The sequence below is a fragment of the Cydia pomonella genome, chromosome 17 (genome assembly GCF_033807575.1).
Source record: "Cydia pomonella isolate Wapato2018A chromosome 17, ilCydPomo1, whole genome shotgun sequence".
Classification (NCBI taxonomy): domain Eukaryota; kingdom Metazoa; phylum Arthropoda; class Insecta; order Lepidoptera; family Tortricidae; genus Cydia; species Cydia pomonella.
In genome coordinates, this window is record NC_084719.1 from 4955689 (window position 1) to 4983511 (window position 27823).

The 27823-nt window shown below is 35.5% G+C and overlaps 1 protein-coding gene and 1 long non-coding RNA gene across 2 annotated transcripts in view; one reads left to right on the forward strand and one right to left on the reverse strand.

Moving 5' to 3' along the window:
• The window catches only part of LOC133527030 (ras-specific guanine nucleotide-releasing factor 1-like), a 105374-nt gene extending 94814 nt beyond the window's left edge, over positions 1-10560 (forward strand). The window contains exons 24-35 of the mRNA XM_061863917.1: positions 376-478; positions 732-802; positions 1060-1080; positions 2909-3058; positions 3701-3899; positions 4303-4400; positions 4686-4819; positions 6126-6274; positions 7442-7521; positions 9101-9218; positions 9853-9921; positions 10354-10560. Coding sequence (XP_061719901.1) covers positions 376-478; positions 732-802; positions 1060-1080; positions 2909-3058; positions 3701-3899; positions 4303-4400; positions 4686-4819; positions 6126-6274; positions 7442-7521; positions 9101-9218; positions 9853-9921; positions 10354-10500 — 1339 coding nt within the window. The 3' untranslated portion in view covers positions 10501-10560. The remainder of the gene's footprint in view (positions 1-375; positions 479-731; positions 803-1059; positions 1081-2908; positions 3059-3700; positions 3900-4302; positions 4401-4685; positions 4820-6125; positions 6275-7441; positions 7522-9100; positions 9219-9852; positions 9922-10353) is intronic.
• Positions 1-27823, reverse strand: part of LOC133527033 (uncharacterized) — a 351591-nt gene that overhangs the window by 63478 nt on the left and 260290 nt on the right. The window lies entirely within an intron of this gene.

Sequence of the window (27823 nt, forward strand, 5' to 3'; positions counted from 1 at the left end):
CAAAACTCCACTCTGTAGCAAAATAACAATGTATTTAGGTTAAAATTATTTTGTTATTCCCCTAACACTATTTTATAAGTTAAATGAAAATGTAAAAATGTAACTAACAACTATGGATTTTTTATCCGAAATAAAATCATTTTATTATTTATAATTTTATTTATTTATTATTATTTCCAAATAATAACTTGGTGTAATAGTGTTTATAAGTGGTAGGTGACAATTGGTTGCAATTATTGGAATTAACTTGGATTACGCTATTTTCCTCTCCACTGTTCAATTTTAATTTTTTTCGAGCCGCCTGTTGTGTGTGAATCAAAAAATCCACATTTGTAGTTGCACTTAAATACTTCATATCTCGTGTTCCTTTGGCAGCGAGCGTCGCTTCACCAACTCCTCGATCAACAGCGAGAGGCGCCGCTACTGGTGCGGCTCGGAGCCACGCTCCTCTGTCACTTCACAGGTGTCCCAAGTACAGGTATTTTCATTTTTCTGATGCATTGAAATATTACGCTCTAAATACATTTATTTTGGCATGGTCTAACGACCGCACTGCCAGCACGTACTACACACTAGCTGATTACGCATTTTCGGCTTCGCAGTGAATAGCGCCAAAGAACCAGATGTATTTATATTTAAGATGTCCTATTGAACCAAGGACCCAAAGGTTTGAACCCTGTTAATGTTTCGTATATTCTTCCGTGATCTTATTTTTTTCTACACCTTTCCAGAATTATCGTCGTGAAACGAGCCAATCCAAGGCAGGAGTGGTCATCACGTCGTTCCGTCAGTCTCACAGGAGGTACGACAAACCTATTATTGTTTCTATCATTATCATCATCTCTCTTTTTCATAACATTATCGATTTACTAATTATTGTTCAGCACAAATTGAGAGCTTATTCAAATCTCAATGTTGTGGCATGTAACTTTTCTAAAATTGTATAATCTCAATTTTTAAATAACTTCCACACAATTACGGGTCGGATCGTGACATCCGTCACGCAACAAAATTATTTAGAAAAAAAACTGAATAATTCAATTGGTATTCGTTTAACAGCTTTGGAAAAGACCCGTTGTGGTGAGTGGTTGAGAGGTAACTCGTAGACTGCAGGCTTTTAGAGCGCCCGTAGAGGACGACTATGAAAGTACGCTTCTTTAGAATTTTTAGAATTTTGCCCTTTTTAAGATTTTTGTGTATGGTCCTCGATTTATGTAGTACACAGGGCACACTGAACTACACTTTGAACAGAACTCACCACACGTTTTACTTTTGACTTTGAATCTGCTTATACTCAGCCACTATCACGTCAACAGCAATTCAGTCTACATTAGCTTCCATCTTCTTACTTGATTTCTATCAAACCTGGTGTTAACTCTTCCTACATGGTCTTCAGTCACAACTGTCACAAGCTTCACGCCATCAAAATCAGAAAACAGGAACTAACACAATTCGGACATTTGTATGTAAAAAATATTTTTAAAATTCTTAGAAAATAGGCACGATTTTATCTAATCCTTTTCATTGATGTAAACGCCTGAACGATTGATATCTTTGAGGTTTTTGCGTCATGTTTGATTCGAAATTATCTTGACTTAAGAAACTGTCCATGTATTGTGATTCATAATATATTCTTTAAATAAATTCTTGACTAAATCAATGTATGCATGAACTTGAATCGTTTTTAATTTTACATTTTCTATCTATTTGTCTTTTTCTCTATGCATGTAGTAGTTAATTCACTATGTAGCGTTACGTAACTTACTCTAATCCTTTTTTTGCTTTCTCTCTTTTTATCTTTATCTCACAATGTCCGTCCAGTTTCTATCTTAAAAGTCTTATGTAAACATTTTAGTAAATTCTGTGTCCTTATCATCACCAAATAAATTCTACGTCAGGCTTTGATTAAGTAAATGTCTATCTAGGAAAGTATGCACAAATATAACAAATAGTAGACGTCATTACTATCATATAATTTCCTATCATAATTATTTTTTTGCTCAGCGAGATGTTTTTCTGTAGCTATTTCTCTACTAAAACCCGAAATAAACCATAATATGTAGGATACTTTTGAAATTCCACGAACATGCTTACGAGGTTGATATAATAATCAAAAACTTAAAAATAAATATAACAGCCTTAGAATTCTGAACTAAAAAATACTTCTTGATAAAGTTTTTCAATTTATATTAAATGAAAATATAAAATGTGTAAGTGGCTTTGGCTTCTTTACTGGTCAGCGTCTCAAAGACCAAGGTGTTTTCAGTATTTAGGTCAATTAATGTTACGTATGTATTCGGATATACTTTTGAAATTCCACGAACATGCTTACGAGGTTGATATAATAATCAAAAACCAAAAAATAAATATAACATTAACGGCCTTAGAATTCTGAACTATAAAAAACATCTTGATAACTTTTTTCAATTTATATTAAATGAAAATATAAAAGGTGTAAATGGCTTTGGCTTCTTAACTGGTCAGCGTCTCAAAGACCAAGGTGTTTTAAATATTCAGGCCCATTAATGTTGCGCATGTATTCGAATATACTTGAAGAATATGCTCAGGTAAGTCAAGCCATTTGAGATTGATGCAAACTCCCAATTTGAGCACGTGTACTATGTAAGTAGAAAACCATAAACACCCGAAAGTTAACTTTTTTTACCGGAATGTTCTTAGGTAACGCACTTTTCACCCTTTTTTCTTATCAAAGGACCTGACCGAATGACAATCGTGTATAGAAAACACCAAATGAAACTTAAATATTGTATGGAAATTCTCAAGTCACTTTCCCTTGCATTCTGATACATTTTTAGTTTTCAATTGGCGTTTGTACACGGTAATCATGGCTAGGCTCTCAGATCCCGTGTATCTTTCTATTGTCTTTATTGGAGTTTTCAATGTGTAGGAGCAGCACATCAACGGCCGCGGTTGCATTTGCTGTGGCCACGTCAGCGTCGTCGAATCCTCGGTCGCCACCTACCACGTCACCGCCGCAGACTAGACGAGACTCTGTTATATCTACTGCTGCTACTATGCGAGTGTTGAATGTGCTGAGGTGAGAACTTTACCAAAAAAATAGGTAAGGTTAGCTCGTGGTCATAAAATTAGCGTTGATAGTGTTGATAGAGAGGAAAAATTACAAGTTTGTAGTTTCATGGTCTCACTAGGTAGTCAAAATTATTTGGAACCAAAATGAAGAGAAACTAAAAGGAAAAGGGGTAGCATTTTGCGCAAAGATGAATTAAATTTAACATTTGATAGCTGAGAAATTCATGAGTACAACCCATAGTCGACTTGCATGTCAATATCAATGTCATAGAATCAACTATACATTTTTGTCAGAGGTTTATAAATCAAAGGAATTTGTTATTTTTCCTTTCTGTTAGAACGAGAACGAAGTTGTTAAAATCGATTAGAGACCAACGCGAGAGACTTAGCTAAGTTGGCAACGATTTTGATAGCTCAGCCTGTGCAAGTGTTAAGGAAACGTCATATTTTCATAGAAGTTTGACGTTTAAAATAATACTGGCACTGTCTGGGCTGTCAAACCGCTCCCAACTTATCTTGGTCTGACTCTACTGCGTTGTCAAACATATATATAAACACCTAAACGATGTTTGTCGTCAATAAAAACTCGATTCGAACAACAGCATGAGGTTCACATTAAAAACTGTTTATATTGTCTTATCATGATCAGGCACTGGATCTCCAAGCATTCCTCCGACTTCTGGTCAGACGAGCGTCTCCGCGGCCTCACCATGGACTTCCTGAAAGAGATCGAGGCCAGTCCAGGACTGTTGCCGGCGGAACATAAGGCAGCTGCTCAGTTGTTGAGGCTGTTGGAACGGTCACCTGATAGGGCGGTGGATTTGAAAGCTCTGTTTGCTCCGCCTCCAGTAAGTACCATTACTCCCAATATTCTTATCTTTATTACATTTCGTTTAATATCATCAGTGACGTCATTATTTAAATCACGATTATCGCCGTCATTTTCAATAGTAATTGTATTATTATCTTCCTATTTATTATTATACATATTGTATTTTATAAAGTATTGTATTGTAACATACTAATATATTGTATAACGTGATAAAACTCTTAAGCGATTTTCAATTCACATTCGGGAAAAACACATCATTTCCATAAATACTATCAGCGTCATTGTCATCATAATTATTGGCAAGTTCTTTATCGTGATCGATTATTTTCAGTGTCATTATTATAGGTGTTGTCTGCTAAAAATTACTATGATATAGTAATTTTTAGCCATTGTAAGTAAGTTACTATTTATTTTTGCAGGTACCAACTAAAGAAAGCGTGGAGACTCTGTCAGCACTTGAGATAGCTGAGCAAATGACGTATTTGGACTATCAGATCTTTAGCTCCATTCACAGCGAGTAAGGAGATATAAATTTATATTTTTGTATTACCTGTCTCCGTTTCTATTAGCGTGAATGTTTGAAAGTTGTTATCAGCAGTGGATCTAAAGTTAAATCTAACTATAATTGCATGATTATTCCATACATACACGTTAGCTTGCTTATTCCATACAAACATGTGTCACCGACCCTGATTGCTGTTCCTGTTAATCCTGATTCTTGAGAAAACTTCGAAATTACAGACAACTAAGGTTTTATTTGACCTATGCTATAGTATAAGGAATATTTTTTGTAATTCTTCAGAGAATTCCTGGGGCAAGCGTGGACAAAGGCTGACAAGGCTGAACGAGCGCCACATATCCTGCTGATGACGTCACACTTCAATCATATCTCCAACCTCGTCATCTCGGAAATCCTCAAGAAATATACTTTGGCAGGTTTGCATTTTCAAAGTGAAATCTAATACTATTTATGTGCAACGTCCTAGATTTTTATTTAAATTTAAAGTGGAAGTCCAAACTACGCAGGGCTTGAAGCCCAGAAAGTCAATTCACATCGTACTTCCATGCGTCTGTGAATTTGTCATCAAAAGCTCATTTTTGCTTTTCTTAAGCTCGGTCTTGGGACCAAGCTTTAGAAAATCTGAGATCTAACACTGAGTCTACCTCACACAAGCCGTTTAAACTATATAAATACTCTTCTTTGAATGTAATAAACACAAGATTCTAGCAGATTGTTACTGATGAATTCTCAATACATCTTGAGATTCCGATGCCGTTAAGATGAAACACTATTTCGGTAGATGTCGCTAGACGCCACACTGAGGCATGTATTGCCGGCCAAGAGCATGTCGGGCCACGCTCAGTGTAGGGGTCCGTAGTTACTCTTCCGTCACAATAAGCTAAACTGGAGCTTAAAGTATAGTAAATTGTTAACCAAGGGATTAAACGGTACCTTTCACCCGAGTTAAACAAATAGGCGAATTTGCATAATCAGTACCTAATTAAATAATTAAATAATGTGTAATGTATAATGTGTAATGTATGTGTATGTGTATGTATAATTGTTGGTGCAATAAAGAATATTTACTTACTTACTTACTTACTTAAAGTAAGTCTTTTTACTATGAAGGAGAAACTTTTTGCGATAACTCAAAAACAGCTAAACTGATCATGTCCGCTATAGTTTTCATTTAATTTGTTTCTTAAGCTCTACTTCCAAGATTTTTTTCATATTTTTTGGACCTATGGTTCAAAAGTTAGAGGGGAGGACACATTTTTTTTTCTTTCGGAGCGATTATCTCCGAATATATTCACTTTATCAAAAAATGTTTGTTGAAGACCCCTATTAGTTTTGAAAGACCTTTCTAACGATGTCCCACACTGTAGGGTTATAGCAAAAAAAAAAAATCACCCCCAATTTACGTGTAGGGGAGGTAAAAAAATTAAATTTTTAGATTTTATTGTACGACTTTGTCGGCTTTATTGATTTATATATCAATGCCAAATTTCAGCTTTCTAGCACTAACGACCACGGAGCAAAGCCTCGGACAGACAGACAGACAGACGGACATGGCGAAACTATAAGATTCAGCTTCAGCTTCCGTAGCTCAGTTGGTTAAGAGCGATTGGATGGTTTCCGAAGTTCGTAGGTTTAAGTCCTGCTGGAAGTGGAGAATTTGTTAATTTTTCTTTTAGAATAAAATTAAGAAATTCATGTATCCAAAAAACTTGTTTTTTCAAGGACGCGTGGCTGCCATTGAAAAGTGGGCAGCAGTAGCCGACATAGCTCGATGTCTTCATAACTTCAACGGTGTACTGCAAGTCTGCGCTGCGCTGTCCAACACATCGGTGTATCGCCTCAAAAAGACCTGGGAGAAGGTCTCCAAAACTGTAAGTTCACCATTTGAGGGTTGTACCATGGACATACAACTTCAACAGCTTATTGTGTGTGCTACGCTGTCCAACACATCGGTGTATCGCCTCAAGAAGACATGGGAGAAGGTCTCCAAAACTGTAAGTTCACCATTTGAGGGTTGTACCATGGACATACAACTTCAACAGCTTGTTGTGTGTGCTACGCTGTCCAACACATCGGTGTATCGCCTCAAGAAGACATGGGAGAAGGTCTCCAAAACTGTAAGTTCAGCATTTGAGGGTTGTACCATGGACATACAACTTCAACAGCTTATTGTGTGTGCTACGCTGTCCAACACATCGGTGTATCGCCTCAAGAAGACATGGGAGAAGATCTCCAAAACTGTAAGTTCACAGTTTGAGGGCTTTAGCATGGACACACAACTTCAACAGCTTGTTTACATCCTCGTACACAACTGGAAATGTTATCGGTAATGTGCAAAGAAAAAATATTTCTTAATACATTACCCGGTTTTGTGGGAAGAATATTTTTTCCTTGTACATTGCTGGTAATGTAACTCGGTTATGTACGAGTAACAAGGGGTGCTGCGCTGTTTAACACATCGGTGTATCCACTCAAGAGGAATTGGGGGAAGGTCTCCAAAACTGTAAGTAGGTACACTGTTTGCATGCCCGTTTGCGTGGACCGTTCATCGTATATTTTTGGAAGGTAAAAGTTACTCAACACGCATCAAGTATACTAAGTATCGTAACATCTTGAACAATGACGTGCGAATCAAAGAGAAAAAAAAAAGAATCATCACACAATCTTAAATTATTCTGTTATTTGATTGACGACCTGTCTGGCCTAGTGGGTAGTGACGAAGCCGATGGTCCCGGTTTCAAATCGGCACGGAATATTGCAGCACGAATACTTATGCCACAGTCATCCATGCTATCTATCTATTTAAATATTTATAATTATTTTTATGTTATATACATCGTCGTCTAAGTAACCACAACACAAGCTTTATTGAGCTTATTGTGGGGCTTAGTATAATAAATAATGTCCTATAATAAAATAACATAAAAATAATAATTTAATTTTAAATGCCTAACAATTGTAAGTACTCGAATAGAGTAAGTCCATAGTTTTTTGATTATCAGCAGATTTATTCAAGCATTTAAATTATTTGTTTTCAGAGCAAACAGACGATAGAAAAAATGCAGACGATCATATCGTCTGAATGTCGCTTCCGGATTCTAAGAGATGCCCTTCACAGGTCAGTATCTAATTTTAAGAGATGCCCTTCACAGGTCAGTATCTAATTTTAAGAGATGCCCTTCTCAGGTCAGTATCTAATTTTAAGAGATGCCCTTCACAGGTCAGTATCTAATTTTAAGAGATGCCCTTCACAGGTGAGTATCTAATTTTAAGAGATGCCTTTCACAGGTGAGTATCTAATTTTAAGAGATGCCTTTCACAGGTGAGTATCTAATTTTAAGAGATGCCTTTCACTGGTGAGTATCTAATTTTAAGAGATGCCCTTCACAGGTCAGTATCAAATTTTAAGAGATGCCCTTCCCAGGCAGTATCAAATTTTAAGAGATGCCCTTCCCAGGCAGTATCAAATTTTAAGAGATGCCCTTCACAGGTCAGTATCTAATTTTAAGAGATGCCCTTCACAGGTCAGTATCAAATTTTAAGAGATGCCCTTCACAGGTCAGTATCTAATTTTAAGAGATGCCCTTCACAGGTCAGTATCAAATTTTAAGAGATGCCCTTCACAGGTGAGTATCTAATTTTAAGAGATGCCCTTCCTGAGATGCGTTTCACAGGTTAGTATCTAATTTTGAAAATCCGTCATAAATTCAAATTATAAATAGCAATGTTGTTATATTTATTATCTTCGCATTTGTATAATAACCACCCTTTTGATTCATTTACGTAGTCATGGCAATTAGACCGTATACATATTTAGTAGTAAATACTATGCCCAAGGTTTAAAAGGGTTGGCAACGCGCATATAACAGCCCTGTAGTTGCAGGCGTCCATAGGCTACGATAACTGCTTACTATCAGATGGACCGTATGCCTGTTTGCCACCGATGTGGTGTTAAAAACCTACTTTAGTCGGTGAAAAGTAAGAAGTAAATTTTAACAGTTATGAATGGACCCTTATATTTACGAAGCTAAGACCTACCGTTTAACTTGTAGCCTTAGTGTTATTGACCGAGCGTTAGCAAAGGTCTCCGTTTCAGATTGGATTAAAATGCTTTCATAGGTCCGGATGTTCTCGTCTACAGGTCGCATTTCTCAACCGATTCTCATGAAATTGCAAGATTTTTTTTGTCGACTCAGTTGTCGGAATTGTTTTAAAATGGCGGAGCCATATGGTTCCCGAGGTCTACAGCTCAGAGATCCACTAGTATATATAATGCATAACTGTCAAATTTTACTTCTTACATCACACTTACAGTTTTATAGTATCGCAACTAGTTTTTTGGGTTCCGTACCCAAAGGGACGGGTTTGTCTGTCTGTCTGTCACCAGGCTGTTTCTCATAAACAGTGATAGCTAAACAGTTGAAATTTTCACAGATGACGTATTTCTGTTGCTGCTATAACAACAAATACTAAATAGTACAGAACCCTCGGGGGGCGAGTCCAACTCGCACTTGTCCGGTTTTTAAATAATGTTATAAATTTAAATAACGTTACAAATTTTAATAACGTACTTAATAAAAATAAATAACGTTATAATTTTAAATAACGGTATATATTTAAAGAACGTTTTACAGTTAAATAACGGTATATATTTAAATGACGTTATAAATTTAAATAACGTTACATATTTCTTACAGATGCGATCCGCCGTGCATCCCGTACCTAGGAATGTACCTGTCGGATCTCTCTTTCATTGACGAGGGCACAACCAATTACACCCCTGATGGTCTGCTCAACTTTTCCAAAATGCGTATGGTAAGAGTGCCAGAATTTTGTCGTTTAATAATATTTTAAGGTCTCAGGGTGGATTTTAGAACAAAAACGGCAGAATAAACAAATCACAATTATTTTATCCGAAGTTCTAATAAATCTCACAAAATTAAAGGAACAAATTGCACATTTTATATTACATAACGAAATATAAAATAATAGCATGGAACGATATCAAAGTAGCTCACGCAAACACGACGGCAGCCGATGGCAAAATGTTCCGAGCAACGGTTTGCATAGGTTTTTAACTTTTTATATCCTATGCGTGGTAGCGTAGACTTGATGTTGCCAACAATATATAACGTAGTTCGTGTCATCCATGATGACACGCAGATTTGTCAAATGTAACCTTTAAGGCAGTGTCTTACTTATTATCGGTGAGTTATAAAACTTTATTCAAAGATATCTATAAGGCTTGGAACGCACTGCGATTAATTTCTTGCAGTTTCAGTCCAATTGCATGCGGTTTCAGTCTTTCAAGTGCGTGTACTTATGAAGCATGCCATACATAGCTTACGCTTACGCTTTTTGCGGTTCAGAAACATTCGCAATTCGTTCTAAGCCTAAATGTTTCAAGACTTGACTTTTGTCATAATATATTCAACTTTCGTACTTCCAGATTGCGCACGTAATTCGAGAAATAAGGAACTTTCAGCAGACGCCTTATAAGATAGATCATATTCCAAAGGTGAGCCCTAATTTTACTATTTTACTTTTAACATAAAGTTAGATTGAAAAACAACTATCGAGACTAAACCAACTGTAAGTACTTAGGTACTAATTAGTTTTTCACTTAATTTCTGATGGAAGAAAGCTTATGTTGGCGCATAAATATTGTACTGCCGTACAAAAAGGAAACTTCCCACAAAACCGAAGTTTGACAGGATTCAGGGATGAATCATGTTGTCCTTTTCTAATGCATCGGCCCTTTCGGCTATTTAGGATTGTCAATTTTCAAGTCATTATCTTATCTGTGGTTGTATGCGCAAACCAACGTCAAGTTTTGCCAACCCTACTAATTGCTCGTAGGCATCCTCAGGAGTGGACGATTCGAAGTCCGACTGAATGAGCCATATTTATACCTTGACTCCCCTTAGACGTATAATTTGTTCGCATGCAGGTATGCGACTTCCTCCTGGACCGCAACCTGGTGATCCCCGAGGAGCGGCAGTACACGCTGTCGCTGGAGCTGGAGCCCCGCGTGGCGCGCGGCTCGGCGGCCGGGCTGCACTCGCACTCGGCGGCGCCCGCCTCGCCCGCCTCCTAGCGGCGGCGGCGCGCGTCCCTCGCCGCGCTCGCGCCGCTGCGGCCCGAGCGCTAGGACGCGCGGCTAGTGTGCTGGACCCGAGTGACTACTCTAATCTAGTGTCGTGAGCGAACTCGCATCTGCGAGGACTTTTCTTTTCAAAGTGCTCCCAAGGTAAATACGGCTGGCTCAGGACTCGGAATCGGTATTGAAATACCTGTTATCGTTAAAAAACCGTTATATTATTTCGTTAAAAACCGGTTAATTGATGGAACGCGAACAAAAAAAATCGATTTATAAAACCGGTCAAAAGAGAGAACGGAATTTTATGGTTCGCCGATATAAAGCCGGTTACTCTCATCTCTCGGAGACCCTCGTTGTCATAAGTGAAAGGGACAGCAAAACTTACTCGTTCTATCTTGCTTCGATATTTTCAATTTAACCGGTTAATTTCGTTTTTCAAGAACTAAAGAGAACGTATTTGGCATAAACCGGTTTGAAAAATAAAACGGTTTTCGAGCCCTGGGTTGGCTCCTGTAAGGGAAAAGTGAGGCCACTTTTCCCATACCTAGTTACGCCTCTGGGCCCGAAAGCCGTGGAACGTTCGCTTCAAGCACGTTCGACACTGACACTGACCGCCATATTGTTTTAATCAGTGTTTTCCAGTCAGCGTTAGCGTCAAACGTAGAGCGTGCGTTTCGTGGTCCAGTCGTTAGTGAAATTGCTATGTCAGGGGTATGTTTATGACTATATACGAAAATTCCTTGGAAAATTTACAAGTGACTCATTTTCTTTTAGTGTCATTCATTCATACATTACCTATATTTACAATGCAAATGTTCTCGGATTTAATGGGTAATCTTGCTTTAGTGCGCTATATCTAAGTGCAAAGTAACCCCGATAATCGGAGATTTTTCCTAAGTATTTGTTGATACGACATTGTAAATATACCATAGCCATGAATCAGACACTGTGCTACTACAGTCAAGGTATTACATATCGATACGGACAAAGTGACAAAAACATGTACACACTTCCTTAATATATAGGCAATAAGTATACATATTTTTGGCGCTTTATCCGTATCTATATTTAATACCGTGACTGTACCACAGAATGATTCTGCAGTAGATTGTACTGTGGATGAAACAAAATCATTGTACTGTGGATAAAACAAAATCAACATGTTTTGAAAGCGCCTTAATAAAGCGGAATTATGACTCAAGACTTGAGATTGTGGGATAAAACAGAATACGACGAATTCAATAATCCAAATGTTTTTTTAAAGCAATTATGATAAACGCCTAGAATCCGATAATAGTCCCTATGCGATTAGTCTCAAAGCTAAAAGTATTAAACGTAAAAGGATGAAGAATACGACGAATCCAATAATCCAAATGTTTTTTTAAAGCAATTATGATAAACGCCTAGAATCCGATAATAGTCCCTATGCGATTAGTCTCAAAGCTAAAAGTATTAAACGTAAAAGGATGAAGAATACGACGAATCCAATAATCCAAATGTTTTTTTAAAGCAATTATGATAAACGCCTAGAATCAGATAATAGTCCCTATGCGATTAGTCTCAAAGCTAAAAGTATTAAACGTAAAAGGATGAAGAATACGACGAATCCAATAATCCAAATGTTTTTTTAAAGCAATTATGATAAACGCCTAGAATCCGATTATAGTCCCTATGCGATTAGTCTCAAAGCTAAAAGTATTAAACGTAAAAGGATGAAGAATACGACGAATCCAATAATCCAAATGTTTTTTTAAAGCAATTATGATAAACGCCTAGAATCCGATAATAGTCCCTATGCGATTAGTCTCAAAGCTAAAAGTATTAAACGTAAAAGGATGAAGAATACGACGAATCCAATAATCCAAATGTTTTTTTAAAGCAATTATGATAAACGCCTAGAATCCGATAATAGTCCCTATGCGATTAGTCTCAAAGCTAAAAGTATTAAACGTAAAAGGATGAAGAATACGACGAATCCAATAATCCAAATGTTTTTTTAAAGCAATTATGATAAACGCCTAGAATCCGATAATAGTCCCTATGCGATTAGTCTCAAAGCTAAAAGTATTAAACGTAAAAGGATGAAGAATACGACGAATCCAATAATCCAAATGTTTTTTTAAAGCAATTATGATAAACGCCTAGAATCCGATAATAGTCCCTATGCGATTAGTCTCAAAGCTAAAAGTATTAAACGTAAAAGGATGAAGAATACGACGAATCCAATAATCCAAATGTTTTTTTTAAAGCAATTATGATAAACGCCTAGAATCCGATAATAGTCCCTATGCGATTAGTCTCAAAGCTAAAAGTATTAAACGTAAAAGGATGAAGAATACGACGAATCCAATAATCCAAATGTTTTTTTAAAGCAATTATGATAAACGCCTAGAATCCGATAATAGTCCCTATGCGATTAGTCTCAAAGCTAAAAGTATTAAACGTAAAAGGATGAAGAATACGACGAATCCAATAATCCAAATGTTTTTTTAAAGCAATTATGATAAACGCCTAGAATCCGATAATAGTCCCTATGCGATTAGTCTCAAAGCTAAAAGTATTAAACGTAAAAGGATGAAGAATACGACGAATCCAATAATCCAAATGTTTTTTTAAAGCAATTATGATAAACGCCTAGAATCCGATAATAGTCCCTATGCGATTAGTCTCAAAGCTAAAAGTATTAAACGTAAAAGGATGAAGAATACGACGAATCCAATAATCCAAATGTTTTTTTAAAGCAATTATGATAAACGCCTAGAATCCGATAATAGTCCCTATGCGATTAGTCTCAAAGCTAAAAGTATTAAACGTAAAAGGATGAAGATCCGAAGTGTAACAATATCCTGTAGTAGAAAGGCAAAAATACTTAAATATCGGCAATTTTTAAAGAACACTGCTGCTAAGTTGCTAGGTCCTTTCGAGTCAGGTCTTTTGGGATTTCCTTTCTAGGTCTGACATTGACAATTTATCGTACATTGCTGATCTAACAAGAAAATACTAATGCAATGTGCTATCGTTATTAAGGGGTTGTATTCCATCTATCCAGTATCTTGGTCCAATGTCGCAAATACACTCTTCTTCCTAGCGTTGTACCGGCATATTGCCACGGCTCATGGGAGCCTGGGGTCCGCTTGACAAATAATTTTTACGAGGGATTTGGCGCGGGCACTAGCGTTTTTACGAAAGCGACTGCCATCTGACCTTCCAACCCAGAGGCAAGGCCTTGTTGAGATTAGTTCGGTTTCCTCACGATGTTTTTTCACCGAAAAGCGACTGGTAAATATCAAATGATATTTCGCACATAAGTTCCAAAAAACTCGGTACACGCCGAGGTTTGAACCCGTGACCTCCGGATTGCAAGTCGCACGCTTTTACCGCTAGGCCACCAGCGCTTCTGCTATGAAATAATGGTGCAACTAGGAGGGTTAGTGAAATATTGGAAACGAGGGTGTTAGTTCACGGCAACCGCGGCATCTATAACTCCCGTGGGAACAACAACCCTAGGCGTGTGTTCTTCAGTCCACCTGCATGAAATAAGGTCTTTTTCGAGCAAATGTGATGAAAAATATAGCATGAGATTGAATTGTAGTCAACCGTAGATGATTATTTGTTGTTTTGCTGCGCCTGCTTGTTGTGCTAGATAATTATTTACTATCTCAATACTACTGACAAAATGCAAAAATGTAAAGAGAGGTACCGAACTACAGTAAAAGAATAAGGGGTAGAATAAATGACGGAAAGATTCTTAAACTTATGACTAAAATTCTAAGACGTGCACCATACATACAATTAAGAAACTAAGTAGTAATTGTTAATGCATTATAATGGATTATACCAAGTGAGAAATGTAAAATAGAAGAACAGCGTAGGTATGTGTAGAATTAGGACAATATATACCTAACTTATCGATTTGGAAATGAACTACTTATAATAATATAAAAATGATTTATAATTTTTCATTATTACAACTGCCTATAACCACAATATTTATGAAATTACTTTTAAATAAGACTCAATATATTTTATGAGATAATTAAATACTTTACTACGATTTTCAATAAATGAGCACAAATCAAATATTTTTTAAATTTTGATTAAAAATGAATTCAATAAAACTATATGTACATAATTAAACCATGGAGACTTATGTACGTGACTATGTTATTTGAAAAATAATAAATAATTCAATGACTGCACTTCTTGCTCTATTTTTGTATAATACTCGTCATTATCAATTGACTGAACTACCTTTAATATTCAATACAATTCAATGTTTTTATTTTAAATAATTCAAGAATTCAATCCATAGTACTGTTACTCGTAGTACATAGCACAGCAAAGCTTATAAATCTATGCTATGATAAAAACAAAAATAAAAAGAAATTAAAAGGGGCGTGGTGCGGTGAACAAGACGAACGAAAACGAACATTGTTTGGGCTATGGCGAAGAAGGTTTAGTAAATACGCGCAATACAAAACATATCACAGTAATAATGGATAAATTCTATTTCCAAATCATTATCGATTAGCGTATATTCTTATAATATATCAAACACACCGTCTGAATAGCAACAGAACTCATTAATTATATTGAAGTTAAATGTTATAATTATAAAATTAATGAACAGATATTCTAAAATCTTGCTAAAATAATAAACAGTTCAGAATATACGTACGTTATTATATTAAGTATTTGATAAGTACCATTTTAACATTTAAACCTTAATAGAGGCCAATTCTTATTTTTAATTTGTCGCAGTTTTGATATATGACCTCCTAGATCTCACACGCTGATTTGTGCACGTAAAATGAAATTAGATTCGGGTATTTTCAAGGTCGTATTGAACGCAACTATAACAAATTGGTAAGTTAGAATTGACTTCAAATAAATTTACTCTTAATAGTAAATATATCAAATGATCAGTTTTAAGGTCATGGATTGATACATTACACACTGATTTGTTAAGGCGCGGTTCCTTCAGTGTGCGGCACTGTGCGGCACAAGCATATTCAGTACAAAAATGCTTGTGCCGCACAGTGTCGCACACTGGTATAAAGCCGCTTTTCCACCGATCGGTTAAATTATATTTCATTGATTAAAATCAAGTTTGTGATTGTGGTTGTCTGTTACATGTTAACATGGTTGTTATTGTAAATATTACTATTCGACTTATACACTCTTGTCGTATTCCCATTGACTTTTCATACTTGTTGGACATCTCTGTTTTATACTCTAAGCCTCTAATACTATATCAATAACTGACGATTGTTGGCTGACACTGACAATACAATTAAGACTCGGAAACCGGTTAAATTTCCATACCGTTGTCATGTACCAGGGATCGGAAACCGGTATTTTTTGTATGGGAACGAAAACGGTATTTTTTCGTTCTTTGTTAATTATTTCCTTTCTAATTGGGCAATCTAATAATACGAAGTCGTTATCTAAAAACACAACCGAGTCCTATATTTAGAGTATAAAATAAACCAAAATATATGTTTTTTCTAAGTTTTTCCAAAAAACCGGTTCCGATCCCTGTCATGTACTTGGCGCAAAACCTTTTTATTTCGGTTTCGTTCGTAAAACCGTTATTTTTAAATAGTTCTTATTATTTATAAGGTATTCTCAGATTAACCGGTTTAGAACAATAAAAACCTGTTTCTTCCTATATCGGTATCTTTGTTCACGCGGCACACAGCCACGCCGGACGTCTCGTCGCTCGTTGAATATACCGGTTTATTTATGTTACAATAATATTCTTAAAACGTTCGCGTTCTTACGAACGTTCGGAGTATAACTGAAATAAACCGGTATTTACCGCTATTTTTAAAACCGGATTCGAGCCGTGGAGAGGCGCCTGCCTTTAACCATACTCTAAGGGCGAGCAGTCAGTGCTTGCAACTCCTATACGTATACTCTTGTGAAAGTTTGGAGTGAATACGAAAGCGTGCAAGTTGTGGAATGAGCTACCTTCTGAGGTGTTTCCCTTGCACTATGACATGGGGTTCTTCAAGAAGCAGGTATTTAGGGTTCTCAAAGGTTGGCAACGCATAAGTGGCTCCTCTGATGTTGCTTATGTCCATGGGCGGCGATGACTGCTTCCCATTAAGCGGCTCGTCTGCTCGTTTGCAGCCTATCACATTAAAAAAAAACGGTATTTACCGTTATTTTTAAAACCGGTTCCTAGCCTTAAATTCAAACATCTCGGTTATCTCGGGTCTTTATTGTCAGGTTAGCTGACAATTGTCAAGTTAGTGAGGTATGAGGAAACTTACTTCAAAATTCATTGATTTTTTAAATATATTAAACTTAATTTATGCAGAAAACTATCTGCATAAATAAAAGACTAGTATTTTTAGTTGTTTTAGAAAAGTTGTTAAATTGAGGGATGAACCTAAAACGGTGACCCAGACTAATCTTCTAAACGTAAATATATATATTAGGTAATTAAAATACAATCTAATAATATAAGTGAGTATTACACTACGTTATACACTACTAATGAATACGCCAAAGCTAATCTTATCCTTTAAAATTAAACCGCTAATAAGGGTCACTAGTGGAGGAATATTGTATGGAGTAACCTAACGTGATTTCAAGTGAGAATAGATATGTCTTTAAGTCTTTTCTACGACCTTTTCTATGTCATTTAATGTTAGTGTTATATTATATTGTAATGGCTCCTATACATGATGGCCCAGCGTAGGCCAGTCCTAGGGACGCATTTATGCGTTAGAGGGAGCAAGTGATATTGCTATCTCATTTCACCGCATAGCTGCGTCCCTTGGACTGACCTACGCTGGGCCATCGTGTAGAGGAGCCTTAAGTTTCCCATGCGTTCTCGTTGTTAATTCCAAGGATGGGTGTACCTAATACCTACCTGTGCTGTTTTTGCATACAAATATGAAAGCCATTCGGCCTATTTAATCGACAAAATAAATTACCTCGGCTCCCTAAAAAGTGTATAAAATAATTTATGAATTCAATCATTTAACGTGTTTTTTTTTAATACTTTTTTTTAAGAGCATGTTTAACCTCCCCGTGTAAACGGAGTTTCGTTCTGATTGTAAAACTACGTGTTGGATTGTAATGAAACTTTGTACATAGGTATAATGAAATGAGGTATATCTAGTTCTCCAATTAATTTATATAGCACCAGTTTATAAAACAAATGAAATAGAGCAAAAACAAGTTTTGTATGAAAAACTTAAATTCGCTGTATTTTTAACTATGTTAATGGCACCAATCATGGAGAATAAAATTTGGAGTATTTTTGATATTTCACCGACACCTGTAAAATTTCTACGGCTTTACGCTTAACTTGATTGTCCAATTCGTCCTTTATGTTTTCTATGTATTTAATTAAAGCTACTGAAATTGGTTTTAATATTAATAACCAATTAAAACTGTGGTTTTTTTGCTCCATGGGATGTATGGCGCCATTTATTTTCAAACTAACAAATATCAATGAAAAATTAAACCTAAGCAGCTCTTTGGCTCTTATTTATGGTAAAATGTTGCCAGCGATTAAAAACTGATGTTAAATACTTGTTTTACAGGATTTGTCTATACCATTACTGGTGCCGGTTCCATCATAGGGGTGTTTACTATAAGGTGTCTGAAGCTACATAAACTAATTACAGGACTAGATATACCTTATCCTATTGTAAGTAGTTTCAGAGCAATCTAGCTAGTCGATTTAAAATGAGAACGTAACTACGTTTGTATAGAGAACCGAGCTTGCTGAAGACCCTGGATGAAATTTTGAGTGGTATGGTATATATGTGTACCTACTAGGATATTGCGAACGCTTAAGTAACGCTTAGGTGACCAGAGGGCTGGCCAGTATTTTGCTCAAAGGATAAGCATTGCCATCCATCGTGGCAATGCGGCCTGCCTTCTGGGCACACTGCCCATCGGCAGCGACTTGGGAGACGTTGTTTATTTACTTTAAGTTTATTTGTAGCCTTTTTTATTATTATTGAGTTTATTTATAGTTTATTGTTATGAATTATGTAATATCTGTGAAATAAATTATTAAAGCTTAAGTAAAAGGTACACCTAATTTTGGACGTGACTTTTCCATTGTTCCTCTCGTTTCCAACATGGGTAACTTAAAACTTGTTTTTAACAGTTCTATAAGGTTAAGATTTTTTGTCTTAGGTTAAGGAATCGTTGTAATATTGTAGATAAAACATTGGCTGTTTAGAGAAATTTGTGGTTGATTTCACTCGTCTTCAGCACAATTTTGAAGAATTATCACGTATCAAAGGCATATCCTCTTTGTTTAAGTTTTAAACTTAATGATAAATTTCTAGGTAAGCTTTCTGCAAATATTCCTTTATGAAAACGTCTTCCCTTGTAATTTTAATCCACTTTTATCTTTTAAATAGTAATTAGTATAATAAATATAATATAGAAGTTAATATCTGAAGAGTATTTTTCGTTGTTTAATAACAGAATAATTAATGATTATTATTATCAGCTAGATACAACTTATGAATATAAATAAAAATAAATTACTGTACGCTTCGATTTTAAAATCTCTTATGAATATCCAATAAGGAGTTTTGATAGTAATTTTGAATGTTTAAGCAACTCTTGATCTACCTCTTCACTTTAATTCTAAATATATTGAATGTAATTCTTTAGAAAAACCTTTAAAATAGCTCAACCTTCAGTTGTTAAGGCGAAAGAAAATATTAAATATATTTATAGTCTGCGTAGACTGCAATGATTTATTATAACTTAAGATAGGTTATAGGCGTACCAAAATTTAAGCGCTCACCTTGTGAGAAATTGTATAAGTTGCCTTTAGTCGCATCTGGGCAATCAAGATATGTGCACGCGCTAACGAGCTCCCGCTCATAAAAAGAGAAAGAGACAAGCTCATGTTTAACAACAAGTATGACAAAGATAAATGGAATGCGAAAATTAAAAAATAATAACAGATTTCTTCGTAGGTATAGAAATAAATATAGAAGTTTTTTTGTGCTCCTTATGTATGAGTATAAACGCGGGATTCTACCAGTGTGCGGTTATGTGCGGCACGCATATTCAGCACAGAAATGATTGTGCCGCACACTGGTGGAATGAGCCTTAACCTATCTATAGTTATATAATATCATTGAGACATTTTAATAAATGCATAAGGTCTCATAATAGTTTCTAAACGCCTATTGCACAACGCTTTCTAGGCGTATTATTGTCGTAAATATTATTTCACACTGCGACGCCTTAACAATAAAAAAAGATATATTTCTATTTTAATTTAGCAAACTTCCTTATTAGGAGTAATGTGACAAAATTAGTTATATTCGATATTATATTTTGTATAGGATCAAAGAAAGTGACAAAAAGGATGTAGGTGCTTGCAGAATTATATTGGAAAGAGTATTTTTTGTAAGTAATGCTAAGACATTTCCTTTGGTGTATAGTTTTTGTAGAATATGTATGTCAGAAATACTATTGTATACCTAGTACAGGATGTGAGCAATTAGTAATCAAATACAGTACATATATAGGGATCAAGGTATGTTTTCGCAAAAATCTGCGAAAATATACCTATTTCTCAAACAAATTATAAGGAGCCATAATGCGTTTTCGTTTCTGTTTTATTGTATCATTAAGTCCATATTATATGGTTAGGCGACCTATTTTAAAAGTCGAAAGCCCGACTAGAAATATATGATCATTGTCAAGAGGGCGCTGTTATTCTCATGTATAGGGTGACAGTTCAGTTTAGTATGAAAAATTTAGTTCCAATGAAATTCCGCAATATGGCTGGTCAGGCTTTTAATTTCTTTTTTTCTTTTAATTTCAACTATGAACTGGAAACTAGGATTTTTGCGGCAAATATGTACATATGTGTTTTCTTAAAACTGTTAATTTATGACTAAACTTATATTGAATATGTAATACGTGTTTATTTCTAAGCAGGTATAAGCATTTGCAAATAAGACTTTTATTTAGAATTTCTGTTAGAGCGCACTGTAGGTGCGATTTATTATCGTCCTCTCACGATTTCTATTGTGCACATAAATCGTAAGTTACTTTGTCATATTATGGCTCAGGATCGCTTCGTCCACAATCCTATTTCGTCACCTTCTTATTACTGTCATATGGTCAACTGTTCTTATTCGTCAACATTCCTGTGGCGTCACTTTTCTATCTTGTCCACATTCCTATGTGGTCCACAGTGCTAACTCGTCCACATTCCTATATTGTCCACAGTGCAATTGGTAGCAGTTAATATGACAAGCCGACAAAAGAATAGAAAGAAAGTTAGAGTAGAAGTTAGTATAGAATAGAAGCGTTTATTTGCAATAATACCTAGGTACAAGGTGTTACATTAAATATTTATTTATTTAATCTTTATTGCACAATACATGAAGGTACAAATGGCGGACTTAATGCCTTAAGGCATTCTCTACCAGTCAACCAATGGGTTATTTATTTAAAATATATTTATTTAAACTATATATTGATAAACTTACACATATACTTAATACAAATAAACATACATAGGTATATTAACATAAATATTGTCACAGTATTCCGCCGAAACAGCATGCAAATGTTAAAATGTACTTATAATCTACTTATTTTAATCCCTACTGTTAAAAAAGTAATACAAAATATAAAGTAATATGTAAAGTGCAGAAGTTGTCTTATTAAGTAAGAAGGTAATCAAGATCATGGGTGGTACATTAATGTTGACCACCTGGCACTGTGGTCAAAATAGGAATGTAGACGATCTGGGACGATCAAAAAGTCAAAATAGTAATGTGGACGAGTTAGGAAGGTGACGATTTAGGAATTGTATTTAAAAGGGTGACGAAATATGTCTGTGGACTAAGCGGTCCTGAGCTGTCATTAGGAAAAAAATGGCCATCTTTGTCTGCAATAAAATTATCAATTTGAGTATGATAATTATATTTAGTAACTACAAAAAGCACAAGTGTAAGTTGTTGTTAAGCTTTTTTATAGTTATGTTAATTAGAAAAATGTTATCCAATACGTAATGTTGGCAGGAGAATTGAGGAGTTACACACACAGCTATCCTGAGAACTAAGTTGCAAAAGCATAGTGAATTTATGAATACCGAAGATAATTTGAAATATCAATCCTCCTCGGACTGACAAAGAAAACTTTGTAGCCGCAGTAAATTTACTGTTATTTGCAATTATAATGTCATTTACGAATTGGATGTATATGTGTATTGCATTGTATTTCTACTTAATTATTAAATACTGCGGAATGGAGTATCGAGACAAACCATTGTGGTTTAACGATACTTTTTGATCAAATATTCTGTAATTGTGATTTATCTGTAATAAATAAAAAAAAAAATAAAAAAAAAAAAATACTTCTATCTGTCGACACAATGATTAAAACTTTTAGAACGCCATTTGAATTGGATCCTTATTCGTTCACTGATATGCGTTAAATTTGTTAAATATTAAAAAGTGGCGCCATCTTACCGAGCATAACTCGAAAGGTTATAGCGCCAGCGCTCAAAACGATGCTGCCATACCTAAGGCCTTTGATTTATTAGATGGCGCCACTTTTTGATATTTAACAAATTTAACACATATCAGTGAAAGAATAAGACACAAAGTCAAATGGCGTTCTACAAGTTTTAATCATGTGTCGAAAGATGGCAGTAACGTGGCTACAAAGTTTTCTTTGACAATCCACTTATATTTCAAATTATCTTTGTGAATACTTAAGCTAAAAATCTTGATTTTATTTTTCAGTTGCCCATTGAACCTGCTATACTACCTATTAAAAATCCCGCTGGCAATGCATACACATTGTTGTGTGATTTGGTGCGTGAACTCAACTCTGGTGCCGACAACTAATAACTTTAAAGATACATATTCTTGTTGTGAACTGTCAAGTTGATCGTATTTAAAACACTTATGAACATTTCACTGTTAATAACGGTGTTAGTGACCTCGACAATATTATTTCCAAATTTATGGTTACATTTCTGGATATGTGTAGCAACAGTGTTAAATAATTGTATGAAATGAATGTTGTGTAGTAGGATATGTCAGTGGGGGCTAATATGTGACTTAAATTTTATCGCTTGGCCGTTTTTCACTAACTCGACAATCGTCATTTGGTTGTTATTTGTCATTGACAACTCTTTGTTATTTTCTGACTCCTGTTTCACCACTCTGTCAATTTTCACCGTGGTATTTATTTCTTTCTTTATTTAAACTTTATTGCACAATACACGAAGAGTACAAATGGAAAACTTAATGCCAGAAGTCATTCTCTACCAGACAATATTGCTGGTAAACAAGTAAACACTGACGGTATACCATTGATACTTACCGACCCAGCGGCCTGTCACGTTCTAACAAGTATGTAAGTGCGAAAGTGACAGGCATGGTGATAGGCGATAAAAATGGAACCATGCTGCCACCGCAGAAATATATAGAAAATTGTCAGGTGTTAAATAGACAAAAGTGCATACCAACTTGTGAAAGGCATTCTGTCTTACAATGAGTATGTACCTTTGCAGCTGCAGAAATAACACCCCCCCCCCCCCCTGCAGACAAGTTCCTTTGCAGGGGGTCAGTTATCTCTGCAGCTTACTGTACATTAAAATGATCGCTTAGTTGCGTTGTCACTTGCTATAGATCGTGTCATTTACGACGATGCATGCCTTAACTCTTAATATCATGTTATTAAAGGTTATATTCGACAAATCTGCACGTCATCGCGAATGACACGAACTATATACATAACATAAACATTTCTAGCATTGTCAAGTTGATTGAATAGGTGCCGAGCGCATCATTTTGTGTTGCACAATTTTCATTAAGTACAACATTTTATAATATTTTGTCTGTGAGAAATATCAACAGTTCAAATTGAATTTAATTTCACTAGCTAAAAGTAAAAAAATCTTAGATTTTTTCAGTGGAAGCCAAGTATTAGCTCTCATTAATCATTACAATATGTCTAAAATACGTTCATAAAATACTAATATCAAAAAAGGATTTTTTTTGCACTGACTGAATGCAATATTATCAATATCAGTGTTGTCAGTAAAAAAGTGCATTTCAGTATAATAGTCAATTAAATGACTAAAATATCATTATTAAACTCAAGAATTAAGTTTCCATTAAACGTGACAAAATCCCTAAAGTTTGTCGAAGTTAACGGCTCAACGACTTTGACAAAACAAAGTGTGACAGTGTCATTATAGCCATCATATATGAAAAATTGACATTTTAATGTCTGGAAATAAAGAGCTTCGTTCAACGCTGCGTCGATCGCATGCGTTCAACGCTGCGTCGATCGCATTAAACCACCGCGCGCTTAAACAGTCCCCGGCAAGCTCGGCCTGATTTCACCTTCGTTCTCATTTTAAAACTACGTGGTGGATTGGGGTCTCTATTATTTCCCATAAAGTTAAAAAATAAACTAATTACAGGACTATCTTACTGTAAGTACAAAGTTTGAGAGCAATAGGGTTGTTTCCAATTTTTTGAAACGCTTGTATTACGTTCTATATTAACTAAAAGTTGCCCTAAAATTCAACTTTTATACTAAAAACGGCTTTAAATATGTTAAATTAACAAAATATATTTTGACAGATGCTTTCGCGCCCAAAACGCTCTTTGAAAATTGTCTGACGTCACAGTTTACGGTTTGACACATAACTACATACACACGTAGAAGATACGAACTGTCAACTGACATTTGTCATTTGTTGTTTATCGCTTAACTGTCAACAGTGTCAATCCGAGAGTTGTGACGTCATCAGAATCTTCAATAACGTTTCGAGACTGGTTACGTGACGTGTGCCAAAAGATATTTTAAATTCAATATTTACAATAATATGGTCATTACAGGTCCCCTAAAAATAGTTTAACATGTTCTTATAATCCAAAAGAATTTATTGGGATACAATTCTGCCCTAAGATTTGTAGATGGAAACAACCCTATTGTATAGAACGTTTGTATGGATAACCGAGCTTGCTGGGGACTCGTAAGTTTTTCTCACTTTGAATTAGCTATGTACTCTTCAAAGGTATGTCACCATAAATTAACTATTAAAAATAGCCTAGCACAAAATAAACTATTAAGTTTTAACATATATTTAATGTTGTTTAGTTCATAGCGCGGGCAGAGGGGATCGAATGTGTAGTAACTAATTAAAACTACCTAGCTAACGAAATCATTCATCCAAAAGTGATTAAACCTATACGGTTACCACGAGTTGACACTTGACGTTTACGTTACTTGGTGAACTTAATCGCAGTCCATCTCGTTCGCACTGATGTATTGGTGCGATCGAGAGGGAATACCGATCGAGTTTACGCAATCGCTACTGTAAATGACAAATTGCAACTTATGGTAGTTAAGGTATTAAATATTGACACAAACAAAGTGCCAAAAATGTGTACACACGACCTTATTGCCCATACATTAAAGTACTGTGTACATATTTTTGGCACTTGGTCCGTATCGATATTTAATTTCTTGACTCTACAGCTACTTGAGTTAATAACACACTTAAGTTTAGAGCTAAGTTCATTCAAGTTAAAATATGAGCTAAATATGTTTCTTATAAAATCGCCTTGCATGTTTTTAGGGAGCAAAATGCATTTTTGCTCCCCCTGCCCACGCCCAGAAATCACCGCTCAATGTATTCTATTGTTGTTGTTGAAAAACTATCGTAATGTTGTTTCCTTCAATAAAGTTGTCAATATAAGGTTGCATTGAATTTTATTTTAGTATTAAATACCTGTATACATCTGTGAAGGAATTCAAAGCTGTACGTGGAGTCCCCAACCCGCATTAGCCTTTACCTTTCGCGTATGAGAGGTCTGTGACCGGTAGCAGGACGTATACAGTGTGTAAATCCAATACGGACAATAAATCAAACGAGACATAATTCAAAATTCAAAAAATTATTCTACAAGTAGGCCTTAAAGGCTCTTTTACAAGTCAATACAACATTTATACTAACATCATATAGTGACATGAAAAATACATAACAACATTTATAAATACAACAGCCAATACCTGGGTAAACATTACATTATAATAATCTTAAAATAAATAATTACTACAATACAATAGAGATGTATAGTCTCTATGGTTAAAAACACATTAAATCTGGAGATGTAAAAGGTCCCTTATGTCAGAGTACTAATACTAATAAAATTTGGAGGTGTAAAGTCTCTCCAAGTGTCAAAATAAAATTTATACTAAATAAATAAACCGCGTCTGGACTGTTAAACTAGCAGCCTCATAAACTAATGCTACAGAATACATAACTAGTATGTACCAAGTCAAATATATTATACAGTATGACAGAGACGTATAGTCTCCACGGTTAATACATTAAGTTTGGAGATGTATAAGGTCCCCACGGTCTGATCCGTGTAATCATTAATTAAGAAGTTTTTGAAGTGAAAACTTCTTTAGCGGCGCTGTGCACTTTTTGTGACGGGGAAAAAATGTTAAACTCGTGTCAGGGGTCACGTTACCGACAGATTGAAAATTCGTAAGAGGGACATGTGACATCATGGTGACGTGCAAATAGAATGTCATCGAAGCCTGGTTACTTTAGAAAAATCGTATCTCATTCAAGTGTGACATTTTATTTTCTTCATAATCAAAGTGCTGTCATAACGGGTAAAGAGGTTTAATCTTTGTTAATTGTGTTGTATTGTATCTTTGTGTTGTTGAGTGTCCATGATTGTAGATAGGTACCCCTGTATTAATAGGGGTAACATAATAATGTTGTCACAGTAGAATTATTATTTAACTGCTATCTTCTTCTTCTTCTTCCTCGCGTTGTCCCGGCATTTTGCCACGGCTCATGGGAGCCTGGGGTCCGCTTGACAACTAATCCCAAGATTTGGCATAGGCACTAGTTTTTACGAAAGCGACTGCCATCTGACCTTCCAACCCAGAGGGTAAACTAGGCCTTGTTGGGATTAGTCCGGTTTCCTCACGATGTTTTCCTTCACCGAAAAGCGACTGGTAAATATCAAATGATATTTCGTACATAAGTTCCGAAAAATTTAACTGCTATCTTAAATGTAAACATATATAAATCATGACATTCGGCCATCCAACTTCGTGCATGACTCCGGCGCACGAACCTTCTCACTAAAAGCTAGATCCATTTAAATCTTACACCGACCGTCAAAAATTATTTAAAGCGTCAAAACAGTACCCCTAGTGTAAATAAATTCGATTTTGAATCGTGACGTACGCGTTTGCGTTTAGTCTCATTTTGTATTGGATTTAGAAAGAGCGCGCCAAGCGGGACGTTTTGGAAACTCAAAATCCTATACAAAATGAGACTTAACGCAAACGCGTTCGTCACGTTATGATGTCGATCAAAGTTACACTAGGGGTACAGTTTCCAATGAAGTAAATTGAAACTAAACTTATCACAATTGATACATTTACATAATCAGGAAATGTGTTAAATAAAATTATAATGTATCTCTACATGAAAATAATACATGACATAATGTAGATAATAATCTCTCAATAGTCGATGTCAAATCTTTGCAGTATGTATAACACTTACCGTTTCATTGCATAATTCGTGCAATTGTAATCACGACGACACTTAAATCCATTTTATCTCCACAAATACATTATCCAAACAACATTATTTACCCAGAGATCAGTCTAAAATAGTTACAGCAAACAGTAGAAAGGAAAAACCCTGATGACGTGAGATAGAGCGGTGTAGTTGTTTGAGATAAACCAAATCTAAATACCTACCAGCGGTGGCATCGTGGTTCCATTTTTATCACTTATCACTATGCCCGTCACTTTCGCGCTTACATACTTGTTAGAAAGTAACAGGCATGGTGACAAATGATAAAGAGCCGACCATCTTAGCCCTACTGACGTACGTAGATTATAATACACGAGTACCTACATCTATTGTTATATTTAACTGGGCTCGGTGTTTGACTAAAAATAAATAAACAAAGCTCCACATGACCACACACAACAGATAATAATATGGCTAGCTGCTCAAATAGAACCCAATATATATTCAGCTTATATACACCATGTTCTTGTTGATTTCCGTTAATTTCAGGGTGCTTTTCTGAGCTTAAATTAAGCTACTGTCCCAAAGACACCGGTATTCTAAAGTAATTAGCTCCATTTCGGAAATAATCGATATTTTATTTTTATCTTAGGCCCTGTACACTTGCCTTAGGGCCTGTTTACGTATTGATTAGTGATAAGTACGAGTAAATACATTTGCTACTAAATTTAAGTACTATCACGAACGATCGATGTTCCAAATGAC